At 40.1% G+C, this 27,789-nt stretch overlaps 1 protein-coding gene across 11 annotated transcripts in view; it reads left to right on the plus strand.

The window, feature by feature from the left end:
• PPEF1 (protein phosphatase with EF-hand domain 1) overlaps positions 1 to 27,789 on the plus strand; it is a 40,034-nt gene that overhangs the window by 9,680 nt on the left and 2,565 nt on the right. For 9 of the 11 annotated variants that reach the window (XM_017812257.1, XM_017812258.1, XM_017812262.1 and 6 more), the window contains 13 exons: positions 1,905 to 2,095; positions 5,170 to 5,297; positions 6,094 to 6,145; positions 11,994 to 12,166; positions 13,488 to 13,602; positions 15,402 to 15,448; positions 19,367 to 19,533; positions 21,172 to 21,208; positions 21,657 to 21,806; positions 23,895 to 24,113; positions 25,401 to 25,586; positions 26,228 to 26,370; positions 27,005 to 27,111. In XM_017812257.1, the coding sequence (XP_017667746.1) occupies positions 2,053 to 2,095; positions 5,170 to 5,297; positions 6,094 to 6,145; positions 11,994 to 12,166; positions 13,488 to 13,602; positions 15,402 to 15,448; positions 19,367 to 19,533; positions 21,172 to 21,208; positions 21,657 to 21,806; positions 23,895 to 24,113; positions 25,401 to 25,586; positions 26,228 to 26,370; positions 27,005 to 27,111 (1,567 nt within the window). In that variant the 5' untranslated portion in view covers positions 1,905 to 2,052. The remainder of the gene's footprint in view (positions 1 to 1,904; positions 2,096 to 5,169; positions 5,298 to 6,093; positions 6,146 to 11,993; positions 12,167 to 13,487; positions 13,603 to 15,401; positions 15,449 to 19,366; positions 19,534 to 21,171; positions 21,209 to 21,656; positions 21,807 to 23,894; positions 24,114 to 25,400; positions 25,587 to 26,227; positions 26,371 to 27,004; positions 27,112 to 27,789) is intronic. The other 2 variants (XM_017812266.1, XM_017812267.1) reach the window with 2 other exon arrangements.

The following is a 27,789-nucleotide window of genomic DNA, read 5'->3' on the forward strand; positions in this document are numbered from 1 at the left end:
GTTTCGCAGATCTTTTTGCATATTTCAATGTCTTTTTTCCACTGCTCGTAGTCAAACCTCTCCTGGGCTTCCACATTTATCTTTTTATTTCTTTGCTCAAGGAGGTGCTACAAGTCCATGAGTTTAGAGGTATGTGAAGGAAAGAGTGGGGATGACTGGGAGAAAAGCTTAAGTCATTGAAAGCAGGGTATGAAGGTGATTCAGACCCCCATTCCTTGGGTCAGCCCATTGCTTGCTGTGGTTTGGATGGAGCCCTGAGAGGAATGATGGTTCTGTTTGGAGCTCCCATTGCCCAGTTGCATTGCCCTTTAATCAAGACAGTCTCGCTGCAGTAGGACTTAGACTGTAAGTTCTATTCTTCTGATCACAATTCAAGTCATGGCTGGCTTGTTTGATGGACTAATGAAGATGAGATTCTCCTAAGAGGACAAGTGAGGAGATAGTGTACAGGAGAGCAATAATTGTTTGGAGAGAAAACAAATTCGAGCTTTTAGCAAAGTGCCATATCTGATGCTGTCAAAGACTTTGGCTCAAAATTAATATAACAGCACTTCTTTGTATTTCATGATAGCTCCTTCAGAGGGAAGTAAAGCAGTTCATTGTAGAGAAAAAAATTAAAATCCTTCTTTTTTTGAAATAATTACTGACTCATAAGGTGTGAGACCCAGCTCAAGTGTAGGATACACTTGTGTTGTGGGACCCTGAAAAATAGCCCCAGACCTGTAAGGACTTGTGTGATATTAACGTGAAATGACATGACATCACAGGATATCGTACATAACAACGAATGTAGAAAACTACACATATAGTCCCACAACTATAAATGTTTTCTAATTATTGAAATTGAAGATCAGCTAGTAATGCCTTTGTGGGGTTTTTTGTCTTGTATCCTCCTGTTCATTTTATTTCTGCTAGTAAAGCCAAAGGAAAATAGTAGTTAAGCATTCATTTTATACTGGTGAATTTCTTCTTTGTTTTAAACCCCAAGTTAAAAGGAATATCAATGAAACAAAACAACAAATGGAATAATTTAGATGTAAGACATGTAACCCTGGAGACAAGGAGAGAGAGGGGGCAGTGTGATCACATAAGAAATCTTTAGCTAAAACAAAGTTCAGTATCTCAGAGCATCCGTGACTTTCTTATTACTTAGAAATTGATCCATTTTGTATCTCAGGGGAATTGTATTCCTTTGAACTTGTTGATTAGGGAATGTATTGCATTAGTGAATGATATTACTTAGTGAAGAGCTGAGCAAGTGCCAGGACAAAACCCCAAAAGACTTCACTTCAAAATGGACTTTGTTCATCTATTTAATGAAACAAAATCTTTCCTTTGAATTGTTTCAGTAGATAAGCAACAGAAAATTGAATGTTTTATTTAAATGAAATCTGATAATGAAGTGATTTGCTATGGCACTATTTCTCCTGGTAGATATGGTGGTGGTGACACTGAGGGATAAAGTGATAAATAGTGTGGTAGGGCACCTTTTAACATCCATAGAGTGTTAGGAGGGCTGAGGGTTGGGGTTTTTTTAGCAGTAGTATCAAATGTAATTTAAAGTCTTTAAAATTCTGCAGTAACATGACTCTGTAGTCCCTTGTCCCTAGTAGTAAGGCTTTAAATAGCAATTTTTCTGATTAAGAAATGACTGGTGCACTTTTAGCTAACCTGTTAACCTTAAGCTAACATGTAAGAAGTAAACTGTATTAATTACTGAGTCAAATTCTTTTCAATGGAAGCTGATAGTAATCAGATGTGAAAAAGAAACCTAGTATGGTTCATCAGGTCCAGTTTGTGTAGGATGTGCTGTACAATTGTGCTGTAGGTATTTCAGATTCTGTGTTGTCAAACACTTTTGTTTTTTTCTCCTTCTCCCTCCCTCCCAATCTCCTCCCTGGCAGGAGTGCTGGGGAAGAGCCGAGGAGCCCGGAGGGGTATAGTCCTCATCACTGAAGGAACAGCACAGGAAATGTGTGTAATGCTAACAGCTGAGAGGAACATGCTCCATATCAGCAGCAATTAAAACGGATAGGCAGCAGCATTGGAACCATGGGCTGCAACAGATCTGTACCTGACAGAAGGTCAGAGAGAGGTGAGTGTTGCCTTTGTCTTCAGGGCAAGTGGTTGTTCTCTCTGTAACACTAGAAGAGGATTGCAAGGTAACATTTCCCCACAATTGTGTTGTCAAAATACTCATTCAGAGAAAATTATTTTCTTTTTAAAAGAGTGCACAGATTTTAGAAGCTGGCTGAGGTTGGAAGGCAACTTCAGACCACCTCTAACATCAGCAGATTGGGTTGTAAAAGATTCACAGCATCTGGGACAGAAGCTAAATTTCAGATGTGTCTGTGCTCACTGTGTCACTGGCAAAGCTTAGAGGATAAGGTAAGAGGGGGACCTGTTATGGCCTTTCACACCACAGGATTCCTGGGCAAACTGCCCCAATTTCTCTGCTGGTGGGTGACTGATTATGAAAGAAGTGTGATGAAGCACAGCTATTGCAATGACTATCAGAATCGGTTTTCTGGCCTACCAAGTGCCTGGCCTGTCATTCTCACTGACAATTACTGAGGCTGTCAGTTGAAAGTCTCCACAGTACCTGGTTAAATGTTTAATTAAACTATGCATCCTCCCCCTGCTTTTAATGATACCCCACTCTGGAATGAACACACAAGGCTCTGCACAGGCAGGATTGACTCAAACCTTTTTTCAGACCCTTCTAGTTCTCTGTCAAAATTTGTCATTAAAGCACAATTTACAGGTCTGCAGAGAGCCATGTTACATGGCACTGTGTAGTGTCTTAGGACATTATTATGCTGAGCAACCATGGTTCAAAAGGAAGGTTCTTTTTGGCTACCAAACCAGGACACAAGTCCCAGTAAACTGGTGTCTACAAAGTAGGAAGCTCTCACTCATGGCTGCAGGGATCCAAGCTGACTGGTTTAAGAGTAGCCCTCAGCTTTGTGGATGCTACTTGGCATTTATAGCATCTGGAAACATCTGGAGTCACAGACCTACCTGTAACTGGGAGGCAGCCCTTCCTCTTTCAGTTTGCATGCTGTGCATATATGTGCCTTGCAAGGCCGTGGGGATGAGCTACTTGGGAATATTTCTGAGAGCATATAAGCTTGGAGTGGGCATGAGAAGCTGTTCTCTTTCTCAGTCTACAACCATCAACACACATGGATGTGGGGCAGACTTGATTAGCCCAATGCTGGCTTATGATTTTGTGTGCTTGTTGGGCAGTGTTTTGTCTTCTCGCTGGGTGGTTTTCCTTCTATACTTCAACATTAGTCAAGTGATGCTGAACCATCATTCTGTCTGCAGCCTGAGGCTGTACAACCCTTTAATGCATTAATAACATGAATTTACCAGGTACTTGCTGGTGTAGAGACCTTCTGCAACTGACAACAATTTTTTTTACAGATGCAGTTTAGCCATGTGTGAAAACCATGTTCTGATTCAGTCCTGAGAATAATAGCACTGCAATAAGTACAATTAAAAAAAAAAGACAGGAAATATTCTGTTAGATTTGCAACATTAACCACAGTGACTGATATGTCTCTTTCTTATGTGATGCCCGTGGAATTGTGCCATGTTAAGTGCTCAGGACCATTAAGCAACGCAGAGGGGTTTAATGGGAAGTTTAATGGCTCTGATGCTGGAATTCAGTTTCTGTGCTGGTGACTGTGCTTTGCCCCTTTTTCTTCTAAACAGAAACCTTGGTGACAGCCTTGCTGTGATGTGTCAAGCTTTCAGGTCTGTAGTGGTGGGGGATTCCAGAAAGAACATAAAATAAAAGAAATCTTAGAGTTTATGTAGGGTATGAAGGATGTTCTTAGCCATATAAGGATCACATTTCCTTCGGGCAGGAGGATTTTTCTAGGATGAGTGTGGTATCTACAGGATGGGAGTCTTTACTGATTTTGGTCTTGTCTGGACTAGAAAACTTTACCACTTTAACTATACTGTATACTCATTAATGGTAAAATACGCAAACGATGTGTTGTTATAGCATATGTGAGCATTTTTATAAAAAGACTTCCTTAATGTTATACATTTATTAATAGAATCACTTTTCCACTGAGGTTTTTCTTTAACTGCATAGCTATCAGTTTAAGAAAAGAAAACATTCTCACTCAGGGGTTCCATTCATCCTAGTCTCAAAATTCCTGGTGATCACTTAAAATAATTGATTAGTGTAAACTGTTGTCCCTCTAGTACGGAGCTTTTCTTTAGTGTTTTGCAGAGGAAAAAGTATTAGCATGAATTGTTATTTGTTAATAAACTTTTATCTGAGCAGCTAAAGGAATGTGATCTCTCTGTGGCATGAATGGGGCCTGTAGGCAGCAGGCTCTTTCCTCCATGCTGCAGTCCTGGTGATTGTTCTTCGGTGAAGTTAACAGAAGTTTTCTAGACTGAGACAACAGTAGACACAACTTCTTAAAGTGCTGAGTGGAACGTGTATTCAGCACATAGTCAAAAATGCTCTTCTGACAACTTCCATTGAATTCTTGGGAAGTAGTTCCTTTGTTCACCAAGCTAGCCAAAGATACACCTGCATGCCTTTTGGCTTGTCTGTTTAAGCAACATATTCTGTCCTTCAATATAATTTGTTAACATTTTATCCTAGTGTTTGAATTTTGATGGCTTGCTGATGCAGCTGGGCAGGAAAAAACTTCCTGGTAGAAGAGGCTGTTGCAAATGCTGTCATTGCATGGTTCATGTTACAGCTTGCAAAATCTGAAGTTTTTTACTGCATCTTTGATAGAGAAATACATTCTGTTGGTAGGCCAAACTGCTCTCTTCCCTTCCTCACCTTCCCATAACACACATGCTGCCCATCTGCTGTCATAGACGACCGACTTCTTACATGGGTACTGTCTTCAGGACAATGAAATGGGGAAGCTTAGTGACATTTTAGGCCTGAGCAAGTCAGCTAGTTTGGGATCCGTGTCTGAAGACAGAAACAGTAAAGGCATCATGTATTACCAGGAAACAGCTTTTCAGTCTTAACTTTTACAGGGTTTCATCTTACTGTTTGTTGACTGTGCACAACGGACTGAATTTGTCGTCTGTCTGCAAAATTCTGCCAAGGCAGCATGTGTATTTCCATTGTAGATGACACTGCATCCATGTATAGTGCATTGCCCTCTGTTTTGACAGTCATTAAAGCCGCCATCCTCATCCAGAAGTGGTACCGCGCAACAATGGCCCGGATAGAGATGAGGCGCCGCTATTCTCTGAGTATCTTCCGGTCAATCGAATATGCTGATGAACAAGATCAGCTACAGGTTTGTAATCTTCCATTCTTCCTGTACAAGCAGTTATGTTATCCCCAAAGCACTGAGGTTGCACAAATAAAATGGGGCTGTGGTTATTTTTTTCCTACAAAGCTGGATCCTGATTAATAAAACCACTTCCCCTCCTCACATGTGAATTAAGTTGTGTGTACACATACATAGATATATGTATATGTGTATAACTACATAGGCATCAGGACACCGTTCTGCCCATACAACCGTAGGTTGGAGGTTCCTGTAGAGCAGCTCTGGTAGCCAGGGATAGCAGGTCACCACACTGTGAGTGATCTTAACGGTGTCTGTGAGGCAATATATGTGCAACAGTGTCTCAGCATGTGAGTCCAGGCTTCCTTTAGGGTCAATACAGGAAATTAGGAACTTCTAGGCCTTTGTGTTCATCGTAGCATCTGTGTCTAAAGTCAGTTCACTGCACTGTAGCAGTTGCTTTCTACTGACTATGAAGCAAGTCTAAGCAAATAGTCTCGGTGATGGGCAAGTTGAATTACACCCAGAAGTGTCAGCAGCACCAATACAGCCCTGGAACATTTTATGTATTTGTATAGTGTCAATCTGTGAATTCATAGCAAAGAAGGAAAGAGAGACAGCTACTTCTGTAGTAGGACACCAGTTGTGTTATTAGTGCAGGCTGATGGTATAGAAACATACAGTAGTGTCTTAGATCCCCCAAAATAGGAAATTGCTAGTAATTGAGTAAGGAAAGAGAATGTTAATGCTTGTTGGATCCCCTAAACTGATCAGTGTTTGTTCTTTTCTTTTTCTTACTCAGCTATCCAAGTTTTTTTCATTCATGCTGGATCACTATACTAATCTTGATTCAGGTAAGGATAAACATAAAAGTAATATGTTTGAAAAACCTGATATGAGGAAAATTAATTTTGAATGTGATGTTTACAGCCTATGGCACATGCTGGGATTGAGGTTTGACTTGCCAAATACTGTAATATGATTTTGATCGTGTAAGTGTTGACACTGCTCAATATCTACTCAGTGAGTCAAGATGTAAGTCAGAACAGGTACCTGTTGTCCTTATGAGAATAGTCAGAGATGCTCAGAGTGCTTTCTTATATGTTACTGCCCTTCAGCTTTTCTCATGCTAGTCCTATGGACTCAAATTTTCACAGCTTTCTATTCATGTTTTCTTAAACTATGAGATGTGATTATTCAGAAAGGCTGTCTGCAGTTGGTTGAGGGCAGATGTAATCAAAGAGGTTGCCTTCAAAGAGGCTGCTCTTCTTTTTCATCTTTTTGTTTGTTTTGTTTTTTGTTATTGTTTCAGCAGTTCTGGACCACTTTTTAATTTAATTTGTTCTAGATATCACTGCAAAACATGTATCAGTATGTGAATTATTAAAAATGAAATAAATTTAAACTGTAGACTGAAAGTGATTCTTAAGTCCAGAAAACAAACATGACTTCCCTGGATAAATTCAAAATAGATCTAATCTCAGAGGAGTTAAAAATGAGGCTGTCTCCTTATTGCATTACAAGAGAATGCCCTTTCTCTTTCATCTGGTCCAGCCATGGGTTATTCCAATTAAAATTTGCACAAGATACTTTGATAGCAGGATAAAACCACCATCAAAACCATAAGTAGTTCAGTGTTCTAATGATAACCAGTAGAAATGGCAATTCTTTCTTAAATACTTTAGAGTCCCTAATGCTCTCTGTGCTCTGCAGAAAAATAAATTACTTTGAGCCTTGCTCCAAAGTCAAGGTAGATGACACAATAGTCCTTTCTTTGATTTTTTTTTCCCATTACTGCTGTATTCTTAAAAGAAAAAAATCTGCTTTAGTCATTTAATCTCCTGGGAAAGAGTTGGGAAACTTAAAGAAAATCAGACACTGCTCACTTTATCTATTTATTTGTGTTGATAGTGCACCTCTGTTCAGCTTTTCCACCTGAGTGGGAAAGAAAATAGTAGTGCTAGGTCTGAGATTTGGAAAAATAGTGTTAATCTCTATTTTCATTATAATATCCAGATAAAATTTTACAGCTGCTTGTTGTAGATATGATTTATCCATCTTTATTAACTCTGTCTACTGACAGAAGGAACAAAGGTGAGGTGCCAGGTGACTTGCTAGGGCAGTGTGCAGGGCACACTGCTACATGCATAGGCTGTTTCTGAGGCTTGGATATCCAAGCCTCACCTTCACAGGGGTGGAGGTGGAGGGTACTGTGGGCTGCCCCTTGTCACCACTGCACTGGTGAACTGGTCATGTAAATATTGGGAACTGTGGATGTGGTTAAGGGTTTATAGTAAAGTGTCTCTTTGTCTTACTTGCTTAAAACTTTCATCTGTTAGGACTGACATTGTTAAGACTTGATAACTGCTCCAAAGACTTTATTTTTGTCTTGGTTTGTTATTTCCCCTTTCCAACACTCCGTGTTATAGATCCCAAAATGAAACAGAAAAATTCTGTAAGGTGCATATTTAATAGAGAGATGGCCAAGGCTGCCTATGCAAGGGAGCTGACTTAGATTTTTTTTGAGAAATTGCATATAAAATGTGTTTTGTGTGAGTTGTGGTTATGTTGTCCAACTACTGGCTGTGTGCATTCTTTACTTTAAGCTCTTGATTGCTTGCCTCTGGGAGTGACCTTTGCAGCACCCAAGCTAGCCCCACTGATATAAGCAAAACCAGTGCTGAATAGACTGTTCTTAAGGAACTGCTTCCACTTCTGCTGAATCACCGTCTTAAGATGTGAACCACAGTGAACATAAACATAACATTAAGATGTGAACCACAGTGAACATAAACATAACAAGCAGAGAGGCTTCAAATTGACTTTGTTATTCCCAAGCATTTTCTAAACCCCACAATTCTCTGGCCTTTTTTTTTTTTAATCAGTGTGTGCTCATTTAAATTAGAGTGATAGCATGTGGTTCAAAAACCATCTCCAAGAAGATAGTATATAATCTTTTTACCAGGGAATAGGTTACCTGTTCTTCCCAGTATGTGATGAGAAAGCTACCTGAAAATTTTGTGATCTGTGGTTTTCCTTACAATATAAACCACTCAATCTCCAGTATTCATCTTGTCACTTTCCTCTTTTTAATCTTTTTTTCAGATTATGTTTTTCAAAGAGAGAAAGCAGCCACTGTCTCATTAACACAGTAGTGCTTTTGATGTGATTGTTTATCTGTTATACCCTACAGCTTTTTTCATCCTCTCATTCTCCTTAAGATGTCAGTACAGTTTGTGATTGGGATATTATATAGCTGAGTGTCTTGTTCTTGTTCTGTTTCTTATTAAAGGTTATTTTGCAAGGATTTGTGGGAAGTAAGAATAAAAATCTTTTCTACTTATGCTTTTCTCCCTCCTTTCCCCAAAAAAATGTTCATACCTACTCAGACTTTCAATGGAAGTTCTCTGGTCAGAGAAAGCTGGAAACTGTCTTTACAGCAAAAGGTGACCCATTTACTCACTCTTTTGTGGGCACATTGAGGGTGAGAAGGCTGCAAACACATCCTGGAAAAAATGGTAGGACTGGGAATCTAAGACATTACTGGCTGTACCTCTCAAGGTCATCAGGACAAGAACCACACTTCCTGGAGCCTTTCTTCAAAGGGAAACAAAAAAACCGGTGTTGTTTTCTGCAGTTTCACTCCCCATGATGCCTTCCTTACAGCTTTAACACCCTGCCAAGATTTTTTGCATAGAGTGATTCTTGCAGTAGGGAATAAGTTACAGCTGCTTGCAGCTTATAGTGATAATGGAGTGAAGGAACAAATGTTTAAAGTGTTATAGAAATCTTCATCTTTGTAGTCTCAAGGACCATTTGGCTTTGACCTGATGGCTGTGGATCAGTATCTGTCATAGGTAAGAGCACTTCTCAGGAGTCAGAGGTGCTCTCAGTACCCCGATGGTTAATCTGAAGGCACACAGATGGTGGCAGAACAGAGAACTGATTTCAGAACTGCAGAAGTAGCCAATTCCCTGTTACCCCAACAGTGAGTGTCTAGTGAAGGTAATAGTGTTACCCTTGGCAGTGGTGGCTCTGACTTGCCTCAAACAACTTCCCTGGTGAGGTGTCTTGTCAGGAGAACCAGGTCCTTGGGCTTTCTGTGGCCAAACTGACTCCACTTAGCTCTGGGCTTTCATGTTTAACATGGAATATGGCTGTAGGGTAGTTGTAAGGGGTCTGTTAATAGTGAAGGCTCAACTCACTGAGCTTGGGCTAGACCTCTGATGTCAGAGTACAAAGCAGGTCATTGCCTGTGCTCCTGGTAGCCAGTGGAGAGATGAAGATGCTGGCAGAGAGTGTTTCCTTCTGTCTTGACGCATGTACCTGAACTAGACATGCCAAGACTTTTCATCCTTGCGTTTCAATACAAACTGAAAGAGCTTTGAAAGCTTTGACTACAATACTAAAATGATATGAGTGCTGCCTGAATTTGTGTCAGAGGAGCTTTAGGTTGGATATTAGAAAAAGGTTCTTCACCCAGAGGCTGGCTGGGCAATGGAACAGGCTCCCTGGGGAAGTGGTCACAGTACCAAGCCTGACAGAGTTCAAGATGCATTCGGGCAACGCTGTCAGGCACATGGTGTGACTCTGGGGGATGGTCCTGTGCAGGGCTAAGAGTTGGACTCAATGATCCTCGTGGGTCCCTTCCAACTCAGCGTATTCTGTGATTCTGTGAATCCTTCAGATTTAGTCCTGCACAGAGCATGTGATGAGCTGGGGTACTCATTGGCCAGTGTACAAATCCCCAGGCTGCATTAGGTCATCCATTACCGACCACTCTGAGATGAGACAGTCATCCTGTGCAGGAAGAAGCCTTAAAATAGGTGAAAGACTGCCTGAGGAGATGTAAGTGCACTCTAAGGGTAATAACCATGACTGGCTTTTGACAACTCATCCAAAAGTGGAAAATGGGGTGTACTTTGCAGAGATATGCTCTACAGGGAAGGAGACTGGGTTTCCCAGCCTAGGCATTTGCCAAAATGGAAGGGAGACTTCAAGGAAGGCAAGTTCATGTTCAGAGGGGAAGTGATGGATAAGACTGCTTCATGAGGAAGGGAAGGCAGGAGTAGAATCAGGCATGGGCAAGTATCTTCCAGGCTTGAAATACTGAGAAGACCACTGAATCTGAAGTAGTCATGTCAGATGAGGAGAGCCTCTGGCTAAAACAGGCAAGAAATGAGGAATTTGGGTGGTCTGAGAAGTTGACTTCGTGGTCTGCAGCCACACACTTCCTGAGAGGTTGGGTGCAGAGGGAGATGCCATCCAGAGACTGCTGCCAGAGCGAGAACAAGAACTGGTGCAGGTGTGCCTGGCTGATCACTGGGTGTGAACCAGCAATTTCAATCCATAGGGGGCGTTCAGTTGTCTGGCCAGACAAAGCTGTAACTGTGGTGGAAAACTGCAAATCAAACTGTACTTGGTGGAAACGGTGAGCCCTGAGCACCCTGCTGTCACCTGATGCCTTAATCCATTTACATGGATGAGTGTAACATTACATTAGCACTAAATGTGCTAATCAGCTCACAGCAGAAGTGCTGATAAAAAGGTGGGTCTTTTTAATCCAGGGTGTATTTTTATGAATTTATTTATTTATTTAATATGGATTTTATCCAGTTGCAAGACAAGTTGGCCTTTATGAATCTCATAATTTAGGAGGCCACATGCTGGTTTTGGCTGCTGTGAGTTTTGAGTCATAGCTACAGGTATTCCTCCAGCAATAAATAATACATATTTATTTCCAGTTGAAATCAAGGTTGCAGAAAACTCACCTGTAGCCCAGAAAAGGTGTTTACAACAATCATCTCACAAGAGCAGCTCTGCAACAGTAGCTGTTAGAACACTTTCCTCTAGGGTCTGGTTTTCTCTTTAAGAATAATATATGATAAAGACAATCTGCAAGAAGAAAACACTGAAATCTGCTGTTCACTCAGATACGTTTCCAGAGTATGTCAAGAAAATACTGGATTGAAGCAATTAGCAATGTTCCTGATTTCTCCGTGTTCCAGGAAAATTAGAAGCTGTGCTCTACTTTCACCACTCAACTTTTGTTTACTTTATTTCATCCAATGGTTTCATGGCAGCCAACCAAAAGTTGGAATTGTTTCCTAGCTGTATCAGCAAGGAGTGCTTTGCAATCCAGTGTGAATAAATAGGATTTTGTTGGTGACTTTTAAAATAATCCCTGACATGCTGCTATTTAGCCTAAAAATTTTACTTAGAAAATAAAGCAATGGAAATAAATCTTCACAACCTGTATTAAAAGTGTAATGTTGAACTTTAAACATATGATGGTCATGGAATGATCAGCCATGACTTTTGTATCTCCTTTTTTCAGGGGGAGAAGGAAGTCTGTACCAGCTGATGGTTCTCACTACCTATGGGAGCAGACTGCTCCAGAATTTCAGTGCAGAATGTTTTGTACCCTGATCACAGCTACTGGCTGTTGGAACAGAGTTTTTTTCCTGTTTTTTCATTTGGTTGGGTTTGGGGTTTTTTGTCTTGGTTTTGGGGTGTTTGGTCAGTTGGTTTTAGTATTGCAAAACAATCTGGGGAGACCTGGAGCTCTTCCGCTACACAAGGCAGGAATTAGGCACTGTAATACTGCACCAATTAAAGCAGTTACATTCAGTCACTTCTGTTACAGCTCTACGGGGACTGGTACAGTTTCTACTTTTTTGGTTTTTTTCCCTCTTGTTCCAGTTTCTCCCATTTCCACCAGCCCTACTGATCCTCAGGTGGTGGGTGAATGCTTACGTATAACAGAATTTGAAGAGAAAATTGATGTTCCAGACTCATATTATGGGCCACGACTCTCATTCCCCCTTACTGTTGGAGATGCCAATGCTCTTATTCATGCTTTCAGGAATAAACAGGTAAATTGCAACTAGCTTGATTCCTTTTTACTTATTTTACATCTCTGTCAAGGTGTAGTTCCACAATCCAATGTATGGCTTAACTGGTGCCCAAAGAGATATTTCACTCTTCCTTTATATCCCATTACCCTTTCCTGCTAGGCCCATGTGATCATACAGGTGCATGGTGAGCTGTCTTGGGAAACTGATCTGGCTGGAAGCTAACACAATAAAATGAAAGCAGTCAGTTCTCAGCCAGACCATTTTCTAGATTTGATTCACTGCTTTGCTGCATGACCACTAGGTCCAGCACTGGGGAGGAAGTAGGGACTAGTGAAATGGAATGGGAACCCTTAGCAGCTGCAAGGCAGGGGTTAGCAGTGAGAGTGGAGGACTGGGGAAGGAGTCCTAAGCTAACATAGAAACTATCATCTTTTTCTGGGTTAAAAGTGCTCCTTGTTTGGTCCTCTTTCTTTTGTCCCCCACCTCATTCTTTTTAGAGGCATTGAGGTGTAAGGGTTAATCACCTCATTCCAGTGTGCAAGACTCCACTGCAACAGCAGAGTGACTATAAAGCATTGCTAATGTAGCAGAACAGAGTGATACCACAAATCTCCAGAGCTTCCTGTCTGCAGCTTCCAGGGCACTGAGAAGGCTGTTCCTGATTCTCTATATTCCTGAGCAAGCCCTTTTGCTGCCCACTCCCAACATGAGGGTGGAGCAGGGAGGCATTAAATGCATGGCACAGCTTTGTTTGAACTTATGATTATTTGTGCGTTACAATGTGTTGTATGTAAGGGATAAAGGTCTATCTTGCCTTTCAATTTGCTAAATAATACTACTTTTTTCCTGTAATTTTCTGTGGAGGCTGATTGTAAAAGTATCAAATATAAAGCGCATGATAAATGAACTCACCCAGACTTCACCTTACTGTCTGCTCTCCCTTTTTTTACTATGGTTGGCATTTTATTAGGGAAATGATTATATGTGACTGGCCTTTTCTGTTTGCTTTAAAAACATGAATCTTGAAAAGTCAGTCTGTCACTCATCTATCTCCGCTACCAAAATCCCTCAGATCTCTGTGGAAACAGTACACTATAAATAAAATGGGAAAATATGTAAAGCAAGTTTGTTAAGGGCCCTATATCCATTCATGGGGAAGTAAATGCAAAGCCATGAATGTTCCTAATTCCCAGCACTAAGCCATACAGCCTGTAATCGTGTCTGGAGGTCTGTAGTATAAATAATTTTGGCGATACATGTCTGATATTAATAAAGCAGAGAGATCTATTGCTAAATCTAAGAAGTTTTCCTTTTCTACCTGCTTTTTTTTTTTTCCCAGCGGCTTCATCCCCACTATGTACTGCAGCTACTGTGTGAAACCAGGAGAGTTCTCAAGTTGATGCCAAATATCACCCATCTTTCAACTTCCTACTCCAAGGATATAACTATCTGTGGTAAGGTGCCAGAGAAGATAAATACTTTGGGCTATGGGTTGATATTCTAAGTGGTCAGAGAATGATACAGACATTTCCAAATTTTGCCATTACAAGAAAGTTCTTGATGCTTTTATTTATTTGATTGTTTTCCCCACAAATGCATAAATTGGAACAAACAAAAATAAAGTTCCTGAGTCATACTAAGTATATTTTAAGAAAGTCCCTCACCTCCTCTTTCCTTTTCTTGTTTAACATTTCTGAGTCAGTATCATTCAGCTAACACTGCAGTGTAGCTTAAATACTCCTGCACTTCCACCTCTAAAATGCCACCAAGTATTTTGATTGCTGCAAGTCTCACCTCTCCATCATAATTTACTCTGTAATGATTTTAATAAGGGCTTAATATGGGTGGCAAAAAAGACCTTTAATTGACAGCATGACTATCTCAAATAAATTGAAATTATAATAAACCCTGATTTCTGAGGAGACCCAAGAGGACGGATCAGCCTTTATACAACCAACAAATTAGCCTCACAGAATGATGTGATGTGTACACAGTAAAGAACTAAGAGCTCATTGCCCATCTATTTTGCTATACTTTTGTAAATTATGAATAATGGGATGCAGTATCCTGACTCACCACCGAATGCAGTAGCTCCAAACCAGAACAGTAATGGTGACATAACTCTTGACAGCTATCAGTGTGTGCTGTCTGTAATAGTAAAGTAGTATAAGGAAGGGTACTGTGACACATGCAGAACAAATGTTATTTAAGATGTGGTTATAGTCCTACTCTGATTGCCAGGAAAGGGTTTGTTTAAGTGAGGTCTTGTATAAACAATAATTTGTTAACCAAACTAACAAGACCCCTCTCCAAACCAAGGAAACACAGATTCATACTTGTTCATATGTTCTTGTTAAGAAAACATACTTCTTCATGTTTGTATTGTATTTGCACTGTGTAAGCAGCATCTAAAGGGATTCTTTTCCTGTATTGAAACTAAAAGCTTTTGTAACCAGAAAGAACTTCTGCAGAAGATGAATGACCAATTTTTAAGCCTAATTGGTCCAAAATGTTGATTTTGTTAAAATAAGGTATCCCTCTCTCCATTTTCTTTTAATTTCAAATTAATAATGCAGATTAAATATATGTCTGAAATGTGATGAATATCTGTCATAGCTTGAAGAATCCCTTAGAATTAATTCAGCAGGCTCACAATTAATAAAAAGTTGCAAAGACAACATGAAGACAGGGCAAAAATGTCACTTCTCTTTTCCTAATCATTGGTCAGGAAAGCAAATTATCACAAGATAGGTTTTGAAACTGTTCTCTGGCTTTGTGGTGGTGAGTCAGACATGAGAAGGCTGGCTCTGTGAGCATGAAATTCAGTTACATGCAGAGGGGATCTATTCTGCAGTGATCCTTTGTGTTGGGGTGAAATCCCCCTGCCTGTTCCAAACAAGCCTCTTGGAAAGGGCCAAATCTGTTGTTCCTGTGGCCTTAGCACTGAGGCATAATAACATGGCCAGTTCTTGACACTCTCCATCAAATCCTGCTGGCAGCAATCAAAATCTGTCCCTAAAACTGGCGTTCAGTTGTGCAGTACATAGAGAGCTACTTAGTAAACTTAAATCCATTAGTATGTAGAGATCTATCATACTTCAAAATGTCTTTTAGTGACATTTTTTGCTTTTATATACATAAGGAACACATGGGGGAAAACTTGTTAGTACTAACTAATTCCAGTTTTATAATTCCAGTTTCTTCCTCCTCTGTGAGAAAATGAAAAAAAAATACATGTTTTTGTTTCTTGTAGGAGATTTACATGGAAACCTGGATGATCTTTTGCTGATATTCTATAAGGTAAGTAGGTTCTCTGAGATGTAGCATTTTTACTTTATGACTTGATGTTAAGAAAACATATTTATGTCTGACAGATTTATCACAGTTAGAACTGTACATGAGGTGTTTATATACCACACACAGAAATCCTGGAACAATTTGTTGTCTTTGTCGTAGCTTTTCCTTCTGTGTATCCTCCTGCTAACTGTGAAGGAGGAGATCTAGGAGACAGTTATTTTCCTAAAAGCTGAGACGGAGCTTGATGGAGCATGAGCCAAAACTTAAACTGCTCCTTGCAGTGTCTCCGAAGTTCTGCCTCTATTTTAAATTCCATATTGACTAAAGTCTGCTAAAATAGAACCTTAGTTCCTGATGTACCACTACACCATGGATAATTTTGACCCTCCAGAAAAAATGCAGCTTTCATTTAGGCCCTCCACTGACACCTGCAGGGGTTTTCTTACTTTTTTTTTTAACAGGAAACAAAAAAGAGTGCTGTTTAAAAGCTTTTTAAGCCTTGAAAGCAATCACACAGTCTTCACAAAATAGAAATTCTTTTGGCACCCTTTACATATCCTTCTTTTCATGTTAAAAAAGCATAGCTCTGTTTTACTGATGTGAAAAAAAATTAAGCTCCAGGCTATCTTTTCAACAATTATATATTTAACTGAAGATGCAGGAAATGCTGTGTATTTAGTTTCACATTTATCTTCAGCATGAATCACCACCTTTCATTTAGCAGATACTCCCTTTGATTTGAGCTTTCCGGGGGAAAAGGTTTGTGTCTGATCCTTATACATTCATCTGCACTGAATCGAGACTGCAGTGAGCTAAACCATGTGTTTAAATAATGTAATTCTCCTGCTGCTTCCAACTTTGTTACACTTTATCTGACACTTGTTGAATGGAAATGTGGTTGTTTTGCCCAAGTGCATACCTGAATCCTGTTGAAGTTTAGTTGAAGTAGAATCAGACCAGCAGTGTTCTGCTTTCCTCATTAATCAACTATGTTTAACTGGTCTTAGGCTTGCAGTATTTTAGATGTTCTTTTAATTAGATAATCTCTCTTTTTGAAACTGGAATAAGAGTATGATGCACATCGGTTTCATACACAGAACCTGGAATGGGAAAAATAACTATTTTGAAGATAAATGTTTGGACAGTTAAATAGTTATATTTATAACTGCAGTCAGCCTGCATTTTACTCTTTTGGAGTAAACAGACAACGATTCTTTTTCCCCTCTCTAATGGATGCTATAAAGAGGAAAAAAAGCCTCTATGCAACTCTAATCCTGACTTCAGTAAATTCAGAGCCAAAACTCCCACTGATTTCAGGGACTAGAGATAACACCCCATCATTCTCTGTTAAACTTCTAGGGAAGTCCTTCCACCAAACAGAATAAAATGGACAAATATTTTGTCATTTCAAAGTGGTTGAGGATATAGAGAGCACATATTAGAGCTCCTTAGTTATTTAGAAGCAAATTAGATGACAGTATTTTCTGTCCCCTCTGAGCAGTTACTCAGATGAGCAGCGAACCCAGCCAGCTTCTGGGATCCCTTTTTTTTTTCCTTCATCACTGACTCTGTTGCAGTTGGAAGGGATGTCATCCTCCAAGTTGGCATGAACCACCCATAACTTTAAACAAGAGAGTGCAATCCTAAACAGTGCCATGAGGAGTGTAGTGATCTCAGTCTGAACAAAGCCATGCAGAGCTGAAATGGGTTTTGGAGGGCTGCATGCAGACCAGGCACCTTGACCATGGGGCTTGTCACAGCAATTCTACAAACCACCAACAGCAAACACACAGAGCTTGCAATATATGGCTTATACATACAATGCTGTAGATTGTGTATAATTATTATACCTGGTTTGGGTGAGGCTAAGATAATTACTTTTTTCCTCGATAGCCAATTTGTCAGGTTTGTTCAGTCCCTGCATTAATCTCCATTAAATTACAGCATTTTCTGAAATTCCCTGACACACTTGAATTTTAAATTATGTATTGCTAAGTTAGATTGTTAAATGGATGCTATGGATAGAAATAGCCTGAAGCTGTAAAAAGTGCCAACAGCAAACGGAAGTTAATTAATCACTAACCCAGGAGTAATGATGCCCAGCAGCAAGTTGCTAATCATTAGAAGGCCTTGTTTGCCTCTCTGACATGTCAGAGGCTGCAACAGCCTTTAATTTAGTTTTGCTCTTATTGTTGGTCAAAACCACAGAAAAGGAAATAAAAACTTTGCACGAGTGTGGAACAAAACTAAAATGTCACATTGAAGTTGAAAATCAAAAACAAATTTGTTAAAAACTAAAATGGTGTGTAAGCTTTTCCAAAAGGATGATGGAGACTGCTTCAGTAGATCTGTCTTTCCAAGAGGATTGCAGCTACAGAGTGGTTGCATGTATACTCACAATCTACTGGTGATTCACATGCCTATTGGTTTTAAGGCAAAGCTTTTATTAATTCATCTTCCCAGAAGCTGCTGCTGAATTTCTGCTATCTGTTCCACTCCTGAAATCCATCCTCTCTCTTTTTTAAAGCCACTACAACCCACTTCATTAGCAGAGTCTCATACATTGCCACTCCTGTGAGCACAGAACAATCACAGGCCTCTTCTAAGTAAACCTGGAAAGGGCTCAGGACAATCAAAATCCAAGGAAGCCGTATTTACAGCAGTCAGGATCAAGAGACCAGGATTCACTACTGCATCCTGACATAACAGCACAGGACACTGACTGGGACAAAAAAAATATATTCCTTATGAATTCAAATTAAACATTTAATTGAGCCCCTGGCCAACTCATGCATCCTGCAATAAACCTGCTAAGGCAGTATACCTGGGAGTGCCAAAGGAACACAAGAAATGCTTGACACTGACACAGTAGCTATCTTCAAAAAGTGGGATGTCTTGCAATGCTGCCAAACCTGTTAAGAGTGGCTTCCACAGTTATGATGTGATTTTATAGATGTTCTATTGATAATTCTTGTGCATATCAGTTGTGAGAACAGAGGTTTCCTTTTTCTGGCACATTAAAGGTTGAAATAATATTTCTGATACTCATGATTGGAAATGAGGAAGCTACGTATAGTTGATGCTATGTTTTCTCTAAGCTGATGGCACCCATTGATGTACTGGTAATTAACCTAATGAAACATACCATCAATTAAAAATTCAAACTAGTAGCTTTTGATGAGTAACCATTCATAATAAAGCATTGCTGTATATCTTCAGAGAAAAAATAAAGTAAGAAATACCTGTATGTACAGCCTCTCAGGCTTGTGAGCTTTCAAGTATATTCTTGCCCTGGTGGGGACAAAGTGCCATGTGAGTAAAATTCAAGTAGTGCTTTCAGGATTAAAGCAACTGAAATCAAACTCTTCAGAGTTCTGTATTAAGATTTTATATCCTCTGGACTATAGTCTTTCTCAGGAGTTTTGGAAGCATACACTGCAAACAATGTAAATATATTAAATCCATTTTCTAACCATGTAAGGAAACATAAGGACCTTGAAACTTGTGTCAGAAGACAATTTTTCATGGATTTCTTACCTTCCATTCAAAGTGAATTACTCCCTTCTGTTTGCAAGTGCACAATTTCCTGGAGACAGTTGCATTAATGGAAAAGTATATTTTATTATGAGACTGATGTCCCTTTTGGTCACATTTAATTTATTAGATAGAGGAAAGGATTAGAGATGGCATCACAAGAACAGCTAGAGAGGTCATCTCTTTTCTGATGGCTCATACAGGTTGTCTGATATGGAGGTTTTTATTCTAAGCAGCGCAAATAAAGAAATGCTACATTTTAGATTTCTCTATTATGCAAGGGTTTTTCAGATTTTCTAACAATGTGATCTCATTTAAATACTATTTCCTTTATTATAGTACCATAGCAGCATCTCTAAACATCCTTTTTTTTGTTTCTTCCTGCAGAATGGTGTGCCTTCAGAACAAAACCGTTATGTCTTTAATGGTGATTATGTTGACAGAGGGAAAAATTCTTTGGAAATACTTATAATCTTATTTGCATTTTTTCTTATCTACCCCAATAATATATCCTTGAATAGAGGAAACCATGAAGACTACCTGATGAACCTGAGGTAGATTTTGGAGGGCAGGGTGGGTAGTATCTGGCCTTTCACTAGAAATGTTTGAGCTTTTGAATGCTACTTTAGCCACTGTGACACTCTAAAATACAAATAATATTTTATTAAGTATTCAAGTGTAGCTTTGCATCTTCAAGATGTGCGTGGGGAGGAGGGACATCCTCATTACACACATGAGAACCATATCTTGTCTCTGACCTAGTCACAATCCATTGAAGTCAGAGGCCTTAGTGCAGCTTCCAGAGTATCAAAATTGGGAAAGGAGGACAGATGGAAGGATATTTGAGTTAAAGCATATATTTAGTTAAAGCTGATATTTCAGTTAACTTTAGACTAAGATGTCACTTCTCAAACACAAGGGGCAGGTAAATATTCTAGCTTCCACCCAGGGGAGGTTCACTGGTTGGGAGGTGTCATCTGTCCCACTGCAGAAACAGCTAAGACCCTGTTTTCTAATACAGACATTTGTACTCAGCTGTACAGCACTGCCAAGGCCGTGAGCACAGCCAGTGGCTCCGGCTGTAGTGAAAATGTGACTCATAGAAAAAATCATCTCACAGATGTGGGAAGAACTCCTCAGTCTTAGTCCCTACAATTCTAAGCCATCCCAGTTAAGTCTTTGGTTGACTGAACTGGTGGGTAACCTGTTGACCCCCTTCTATCATTTCATGTGCCCATACAGAATACAGTGCTGTTTTAACACAGGCACAGACCTGGGTTAGAGGCCCATAGTCAAGTCCTATTAATGATCCATATAAGAGAATCAGTTTCACATACTTACTTTTTCAGCACTTAATTTAAAAAATAAATAAAAAACCCCAAAACCAACAAACATAAACCAAGATCAGTTACTTAATTTATGAGGTAGGAAAATTCCCACCCATAGCAGAAATATTACCGAAAGCTGGGATGGTATGGAGTGCGCAGATGCATTCCTGTGTATGGCTCTTTGCTGGGCATTTTGATTATCAGTGCTGCACATACATAAATTTGAAAGCTGAGTGTTGTGAAAATGCCCCTTGACCAAGGATATCTTGGTGTTACAAGAATGAGGTATCAAAATCTTTGACCCTTGTGGGGGAAAAGACGTAATAGATGACATTGTCTAAGAAAGTTACATGTTCAAGGCCAGGTTGGATGGAGCTCTGAGCTCTGAGCTCTGTTTTAGTGAAAGGTGTCCCTGCCCATGGCAACGGGGTTGGAACCAGACAATCTGTAAGGTCACTTCCAATCCAAACCATTCCATGATATGATTCTCTGATGATATGATATGATACGATATGATATGATTGATATGATATTTAGGACAAAAACTGGGGAGGCTTTGTGGGAATTTTTGCTTATCATCATTTAGGTTCCTCTGAAATTTCTATCTGGTATTTAAAAGGTAAAGTTGGTAAAATGGCCACTTAATGATTATTAGGATGAATTCTGTTCCTGATCTCTTTATGTACAAGAAATCAGTTTAACTCCATTCTTGAGACGGAGTGGAAGAAAGCACATTTAAACTGAGGTGAGATGGAATGGCAGCAGAAAAATGGGGTTAGAAAACTCCTGGCAAACACTATAGCACAGGAAACCATGCAGAAGGGGCATATTGAAAAACAGTTCATGATGCTGTCCTATTTTCAGATACGGCTTCACAAAAGAAGTTTCGAATAAATACAAGGTAAGATTCCTCTTCCTTCCCCTATATTTTTTTTGTAGTCTTGCAGATGTAAAATGAGATCTGTGAAAACAAGGAGACTTCCAAGCAGTTTATGCAGGGGTTACACAGAATTACTTTAGTGATATAGTTGAAATTATTTTGGCATATCAGTGGATAAAACAATTTTAAGTGCTAGCCTCTTATTCTCAGAGATCTATGGGATGAAATAAATAACATCCATAAGGCCACTCAAGAACACAAAAAGAGGTGACCGTGAAAGAAAAGCTAAATTACACAATCAAATGGCCCTAAAGTGAATGTCAGAACATGTTTGTCAGTGTTGCAATTCAGGTTGTCACCTGGATGAAACTGTTCATATAGACTGTAGCAGATGCTTCAATAAAATCTTGAATATGGAAGCAACAGAATCTGCCAGAAATCGGATCTAATGTAAGAGAATATTTTACAGGAACACAGTACACAGATTTTGTATCTTCTGCAAGATGTCTTCAGCTGGCTACCCCTTGCCACTATAATTGATAACAAAGTTCTCATCCTACACGGAGGGATTTCAGACACCACAAATTTGGATTTCCTGAAGGCACTTGAAAGAAATAAGGTAAGAGATCATATATCCACATGGGGGTACAAATGCTGATTTTTGCATTAGGAAATTAAATGGTTGCTGTAAGGAAAAGTCCTATTTTTCTTCAAAATCAGCATTTAGGAAGGGAAGTTTCAAGTAGGTGTTGTGAGCCAATTGTTTGGCTGCTGTAAAATAGCATGGGTCTTTTGACTTTAAAATAGCTAAAACCACTTTAGATACCCCCTTCCTGCAGTGATGACGCATTAGCCAGAAAGTATAAAAAGTACTTGATTCAAAAACACTTTGGAAACAAATCTAGCCACATATTTCTAGTGCTGGCTTTTGTCCTGGGGCTCTGCTTCTGCCATCTGCTCTGTGGGGGAGGTTCTCCACCTGTGAGGTGTTCCCTTGGCAGCAGCTGAGTGTTGTACATGTGGGAGAGCCTTTCCAGAAGGACCAAACTTAAGACCTGGCCTTGAAAAAACAGAAACTACTGCTTTTCAGGATTTAAAAGCCAGAAATGTTCATGTTTTTTTCAGAAATGGTGAGCAAACACAGCTCTTTCAAATCAGTGGAAAATGTTGTGGGATTTGGTCTCAATTTGGACAACTAAATCAAGATGTCTCCTTGTGATTGGGGTGCTGAGGCTCCTTATAATCAGTGGAGGTCCAGGAGATTTGGTGGAGGTCCAGTTCTTATAATTTCTTAGGCACATGTCTCCAGTGCTGTTCATGGAAGCACCCCATAGGGTAGGGATGTTCTCTGTGGCTTTTGCCTGCCTCTGAAGAAAGTCTTCTTTGTAGGTTTCCTCCACCAGTCTCCTTTAGGTCGGGTTTGTATCTGCCCCCCTCACGCTGATTCACAGACATAGTGAAGCATCTCAGATAGCACAGGAGACCTATATTTAAGCAACATAGTGTACCCTGTCATAAATGTCTGTGGAATCCAGAGCTATTTCTGTCACACTCATGTTTTCTAATGCAGAAATAAACGCTTTACAGGACCGTCAGGTGTGTCTCTGTCTTTCAAAGGTGTGAAAAAAGGCAGTGAGTACTTCTGATCATCAGAATCTGGGCTCTGTGGCTGTACCACTGTACACTAAAACTGGGTACCTAACTACAGATGTAGGTGTCTTAACTCTGAGCCGAGTTCTGCACACGCTTTCACCAAGGCTGGGCTCTGCGTGTTTCCGATGCAGTATCTGTGAAATGCAGAATTAACAGGTCAAAGTTGCTGCCACAGGAGAGCATTGCTAATGAGACATATGTGGGCCACAACCCAGGGCGGTATCACTCAAGGCAAAGTGGTGTATTTTAATTGGTACAGCTGGCATCTGACAGGTCTCAAATACTGGCCAGTGCACTGGGGAATAACCCAATGGTTGCATTTTGTTTTGAATCAGTCGTTTTCTTTGTTAAAGAGTAAAATCTGGGGGGCTGTGGAGTATGTGTGTTTTGGTTGTGGTTATTTTTGGGGGGTTTTTTTGTTTTATTCTGGAAATAAGCTAGTAAGAGAAACTTTCAAATGAGAAGACACTCCCTGGTGAAGTCTCTGTTAATGGTCATTCATGGAGCTATAGCACACCACTCCAGAAAAGCAAATGCCCATGCGTGTTGCAAGAGGTTGATTTAACAATAAAAGGCCTGATGTAATACTTCATCAATTGCACTGTTATCTTCCTCATATACCATTTATTTTAGCCAAATTAACCTAACAGCATGCTACTGCATCAGAACAGTAGTGAATGCAGTTTCATCTTCAGTACAGTATGACTATGTATTTTGTTTTCAGGAAAGCTGGGCACTTAAGTGTCATCCCTAAGCCTAGGTCATACTTGCTGTACAGTGAGACATTGAGATTGATTGTGGTTGGAACAAGTCTGTGTGTCTGGATAAGAATATGAGAGCAGCTCTGAAGAGGCTGGTTGCTGATAGGTATAAAGCAAAATTTCTGCAAGTGCCAACACCTTCAGCTTCCTCCAAACCTGTGAGTTCAGGACATTATAAGAGTTCAATACTGAGTTGAACTCCCATTGAGTTTTCCTCAGTAGAAGAAACATGACCTGATGTGCCTTTCAGCTAAAATCTCTGCATCAACTTTATGTGCTGGTAACCCTTTCAGTTTGTTGTGTTTTTTTTAAAGTTGAAATCTTTGCTACAGCCGCCCAAGTCAGTGGGAGGCAGACACAACCAGAAGGAGGGAATTTCCACAACTGGCCTCAGTAAACACACTGCCAGTAAGCATGATGCTGGGAAGACACAGCATGACTCTTCATTGAGCTCCACTGAGCCTTCAGGATCAAATTTGCCTGCAGGCCCCACCCAGGAGGAATGGAAACAAGTAGGTGAAACCAAACACAGACGGATACCAAAACCCTCCCGCACAAAACCAGCAGGTGTTCTGTTCAGGCAGTATGTTTGAGTTATAGGGAACTGTCTCTTAATAAGAAACCAGTCATACACTAGACAGCTATTAGTTTTCTGGATGTTTTTTGTAGACCTGGTAATAAAGGCTTGGGATTTTATACCTTACAAGTACAATTTGCCCAGTGTTTTCCTTTCTTAGCCATTAAGAGGAGTAAACTGCTAAGTATGAAATGTGTTTGTATGCCCTCGTGTGGTTGAATCTGTTGATACATACGTGGTTATCAGTTTAAGCAGGTCAAACTTTGCAGTTGTTGGTGAGAGTGAGCTCCATTTTTTGGCTGTGGTTTTGGCCACTGAATGCTGATACAGCCCAAAAAAACACCAGCTACTGAGACCTACAGGCTAATTACTCAGAAGTGGGAAGTTTTTGTCCTCTGGCTGTTCATTTCCTCTTGAATTCTGGAACCAATATGGAGCTTTTTTGTACTGTAATTTAATAAATTGTGGCAATTTGGAAAGCTTAATTTGCCCAGCAAATCTGTCTCTGAAAATGTGATACCTATCTGACCTACAGAGTAACATAATGGGCACAAGCAACACCCACCCACACCCCCAAAGCTGACACTCCCCCAGCTAATCAATCATCCACTGAGCCATGCTCACAAACATGGAGTGGAATGTGTCAGTGCAAACCTCGTCCAGCAAGATTTAAACAAACACATTTTGACTAATATTTGCTACTGACTACAATTAAATAATGATAATTCATCATCATCTCTGAATCCTGCTAAAATGCTAATATGTCTTGGTTTGAAACACGAACTAACTGAAGACAATAAAGCCAAAGGCAACTCTTGTCATGTTTAGAACAGGCACTCCCAAGCTTAGGTTAGGTAAAACCACCTACATGCAAAGAAGGCAGCTTTTGCTCTCTTCAAAATAGCCCAGGTACTGTTCCTGATGCACCTGTCCAAGTCTGAAAAACTCAGCTGTGAAAGGAGGTACTTTGCTGAAATGGTATTACATCTGAAAAAAGTTCGCCCAAAATCTAGATCATATTTTTTAAGAAAAGTAGAACAAAAGTTTCAGCCCAAAAAAATGTTCTCTGAGAGGAAGGAAGAAAACAGAAGACCAATATATTACCTCAAGTGTTTTCTCCCTGTACTGTGGGGCTTTTGCTATGGCCAGTACTTAAGACCATCACAGCCTGTCAGTCTTCACCTACTATCGGTCCTCACTTGCTTGAGTTTGTTATTTGCAGATCCTTGACGTTCTCTGGAGTGACCCAAGAAGCCAAAATGGTTGTAAACCAAACAAGAGTCGAGGAGCAGGCTGCTACTTTGGTCCTGATGTCACTGCCAAGATCTTTCAAAGGTATAATCTGAAGATTCTCATCAGGTCTCATGAATTTAAGCGGGAAGGTTATGACATCAGTCATGGTGGGAAGGTAAGATGCTTCTGTGTAAAGCATAATTCTCCTATGAATTTCACAGGCACATCCACAGTAGATTTGTCTGCAAAATTATTTAAAAAATAAAAAAAGAGAGTGACTTCTTTAAATTGGGTTTGGGGGAACTTTGTGCTAGATAGATGTTATAACAAATTACCAAGCTGTGATGACCAAAAATCTTTACAGCTTCAGGGAGTGGGGACCAGTTTATTACTCACATGAAAAGAAATGGACATCAACAAAATCTCTGAGAAGAGTTGTGTGTAAATACAGTGCAAGAGATGCTCTAAGGCTCTAGAAGCCTTTTAACTTAATGATTTCTCTTCTGGCCCTGCTTTCTGATGTGATGTATTGGGAAGCCAGCAAGAATCCTGAAAACCAGATCTGTCTTAGAAATGAGATTTCTGTTAAACAGCACGTTATATCTCACTGGCCTCTGAACTCAAGTCTTCCTATGACAGGTCAAAAATACAGGCCCAGAGCTCTGACTCAAAAGGCAAGAGCAATCTGGTGAATGACATAGTTTTACATGTAGCCACTTAATTTTGTAACCTGCCTTTTTTTCTAAGTCCGTTTCAGAACTCAGTGTCAAGAAGAGCTGTTCTAGCCAATTCAGTTTCTTTGTTTCCTATAATCAGGTTATCACTATCTTTTCTGCCTCTAACTATTACGAAGAGGGGAGTAACCGGGGAGCATACATCAAACTGGACCCTGAACTAATTCCTCGGTTTGTACAGTTTCAATCCAGCAACCACACACGCAGGCTGAATATTCTGGAGAGGTAAAGCTGTGTGTTGCATGCAGTGAGTGTGTACTCGCTTGTGAGCACCTGCCACAAATCTAGAGCTTGACTGAATAATTGAATAGGCATCTATTTTTCTTCATTTTCCCTGGTTTTCTGTTTTACCATTTAAAAATGAATACAGTTGACCAAACCTGTTCTAAATGCTCTAACTTGGTTTCCTGAGAAACTCTCAATGGTAATTAGATAAGGTAAGAGGTTAGAACAGACAACTGTCAGGGACTTGTAAAGGGTCTCCACCTGTCTGTCAGGTTTGCTTGAAGACCGCAGTGTTAATCTGGACAAATCCTGTTATGAATTGAGTCCAAAAAGTTCATCATATCTTTGCCATGCCTAGCACTTAGGTCAGATTACCAAAGGAAAGCACTTTAGGATTACCTGTATAAACTCAGTTATCTCATAAACTCAGATTATTCTTATGGAGCACTTTTGGTTTTGTTTGGTTTGGGGCTTTCCCCCCTTCCCTCCAGTGTTCTCTAGTATGTTTTGGGTCATCCTACTTAAACATACTACATGTTAAAGGATAAAAGAATATGATAATGATTGTTAAGAAGTATAAAATGCCAGAGGATTTAAATTCTTTAATTATCTGCTCTGATTTTTTTCCTCCTAGGGTGGGTACAATTGAATCATCTGCCTTAAAGTCCTTACAGGAGCTGATTTATGCTCATAGGTCTGAACTCATTAGTGCTTTTGCACAATACGACCTCAATGGCACAGGTACCACTCCCTCTATGTCCAGTTGCTGCTATGGGGAAAACATTTCCATGTGTGTGTGGGGCAGAAGGGACAAACCCAATGGAGAGGGATCCTGCCTGCCTGCCAGTGTAAGGCTGGAGGGCAGCAGAGGCTGGTTGACCTTGTTCTTCCTGACCACAGAGGACAATAGGTGTTGGCAAGTGTTTAGCCCTGGAAAACAACCTGAGAGGATGAAGCTTTTAAGTAGGAAGAAGAAAACCGAAACACACGGGCAAATAAAAAAATGCTGTTTGCTGTTGGGCGGAGAGTATGGGCAGGCAAATCCAGTTCCAGAATCAGAAAGGTCACCACCACCTCTTAGGTGGTGTCTTCAGATGTCAGACAGGGAACTAGGGTCTCAGACGAGGGGGAACTGTTGTCCTTCCGAGTCTGGGAGGTACATGAGGAAAGCTGACTGCCTGTACCTTTAGCAGACACACATTCACCTATCAGCTGCAGAAAATTCAGTGTTAAGTTAATAGATGAAGCTTTTATGTAGGAGTAAGAAGTTGATTTCTACCACAAATACAGCTTTTCTTTGTGATGGCTCCTCACTTGACCATGCCCCTACAAGGGCACTCAGTAACATGATGGTGCTGTGTCTTTGGCCACTGAACAGTTGTTTGACATTCTGTCTTGCTGAGTTTTTCAGCCACATGT

This window comes from Lepidothrix coronata, unplaced genomic scaffold (assembly GCF_001604755.1).
Source record: "Lepidothrix coronata isolate B3197 unplaced genomic scaffold, Lepidothrix_coronata-1.0 Scaffold35, whole genome shotgun sequence".
NCBI lineage: Eukaryota > Metazoa > Chordata > Aves > Passeriformes > Pipridae > Lepidothrix > Lepidothrix coronata.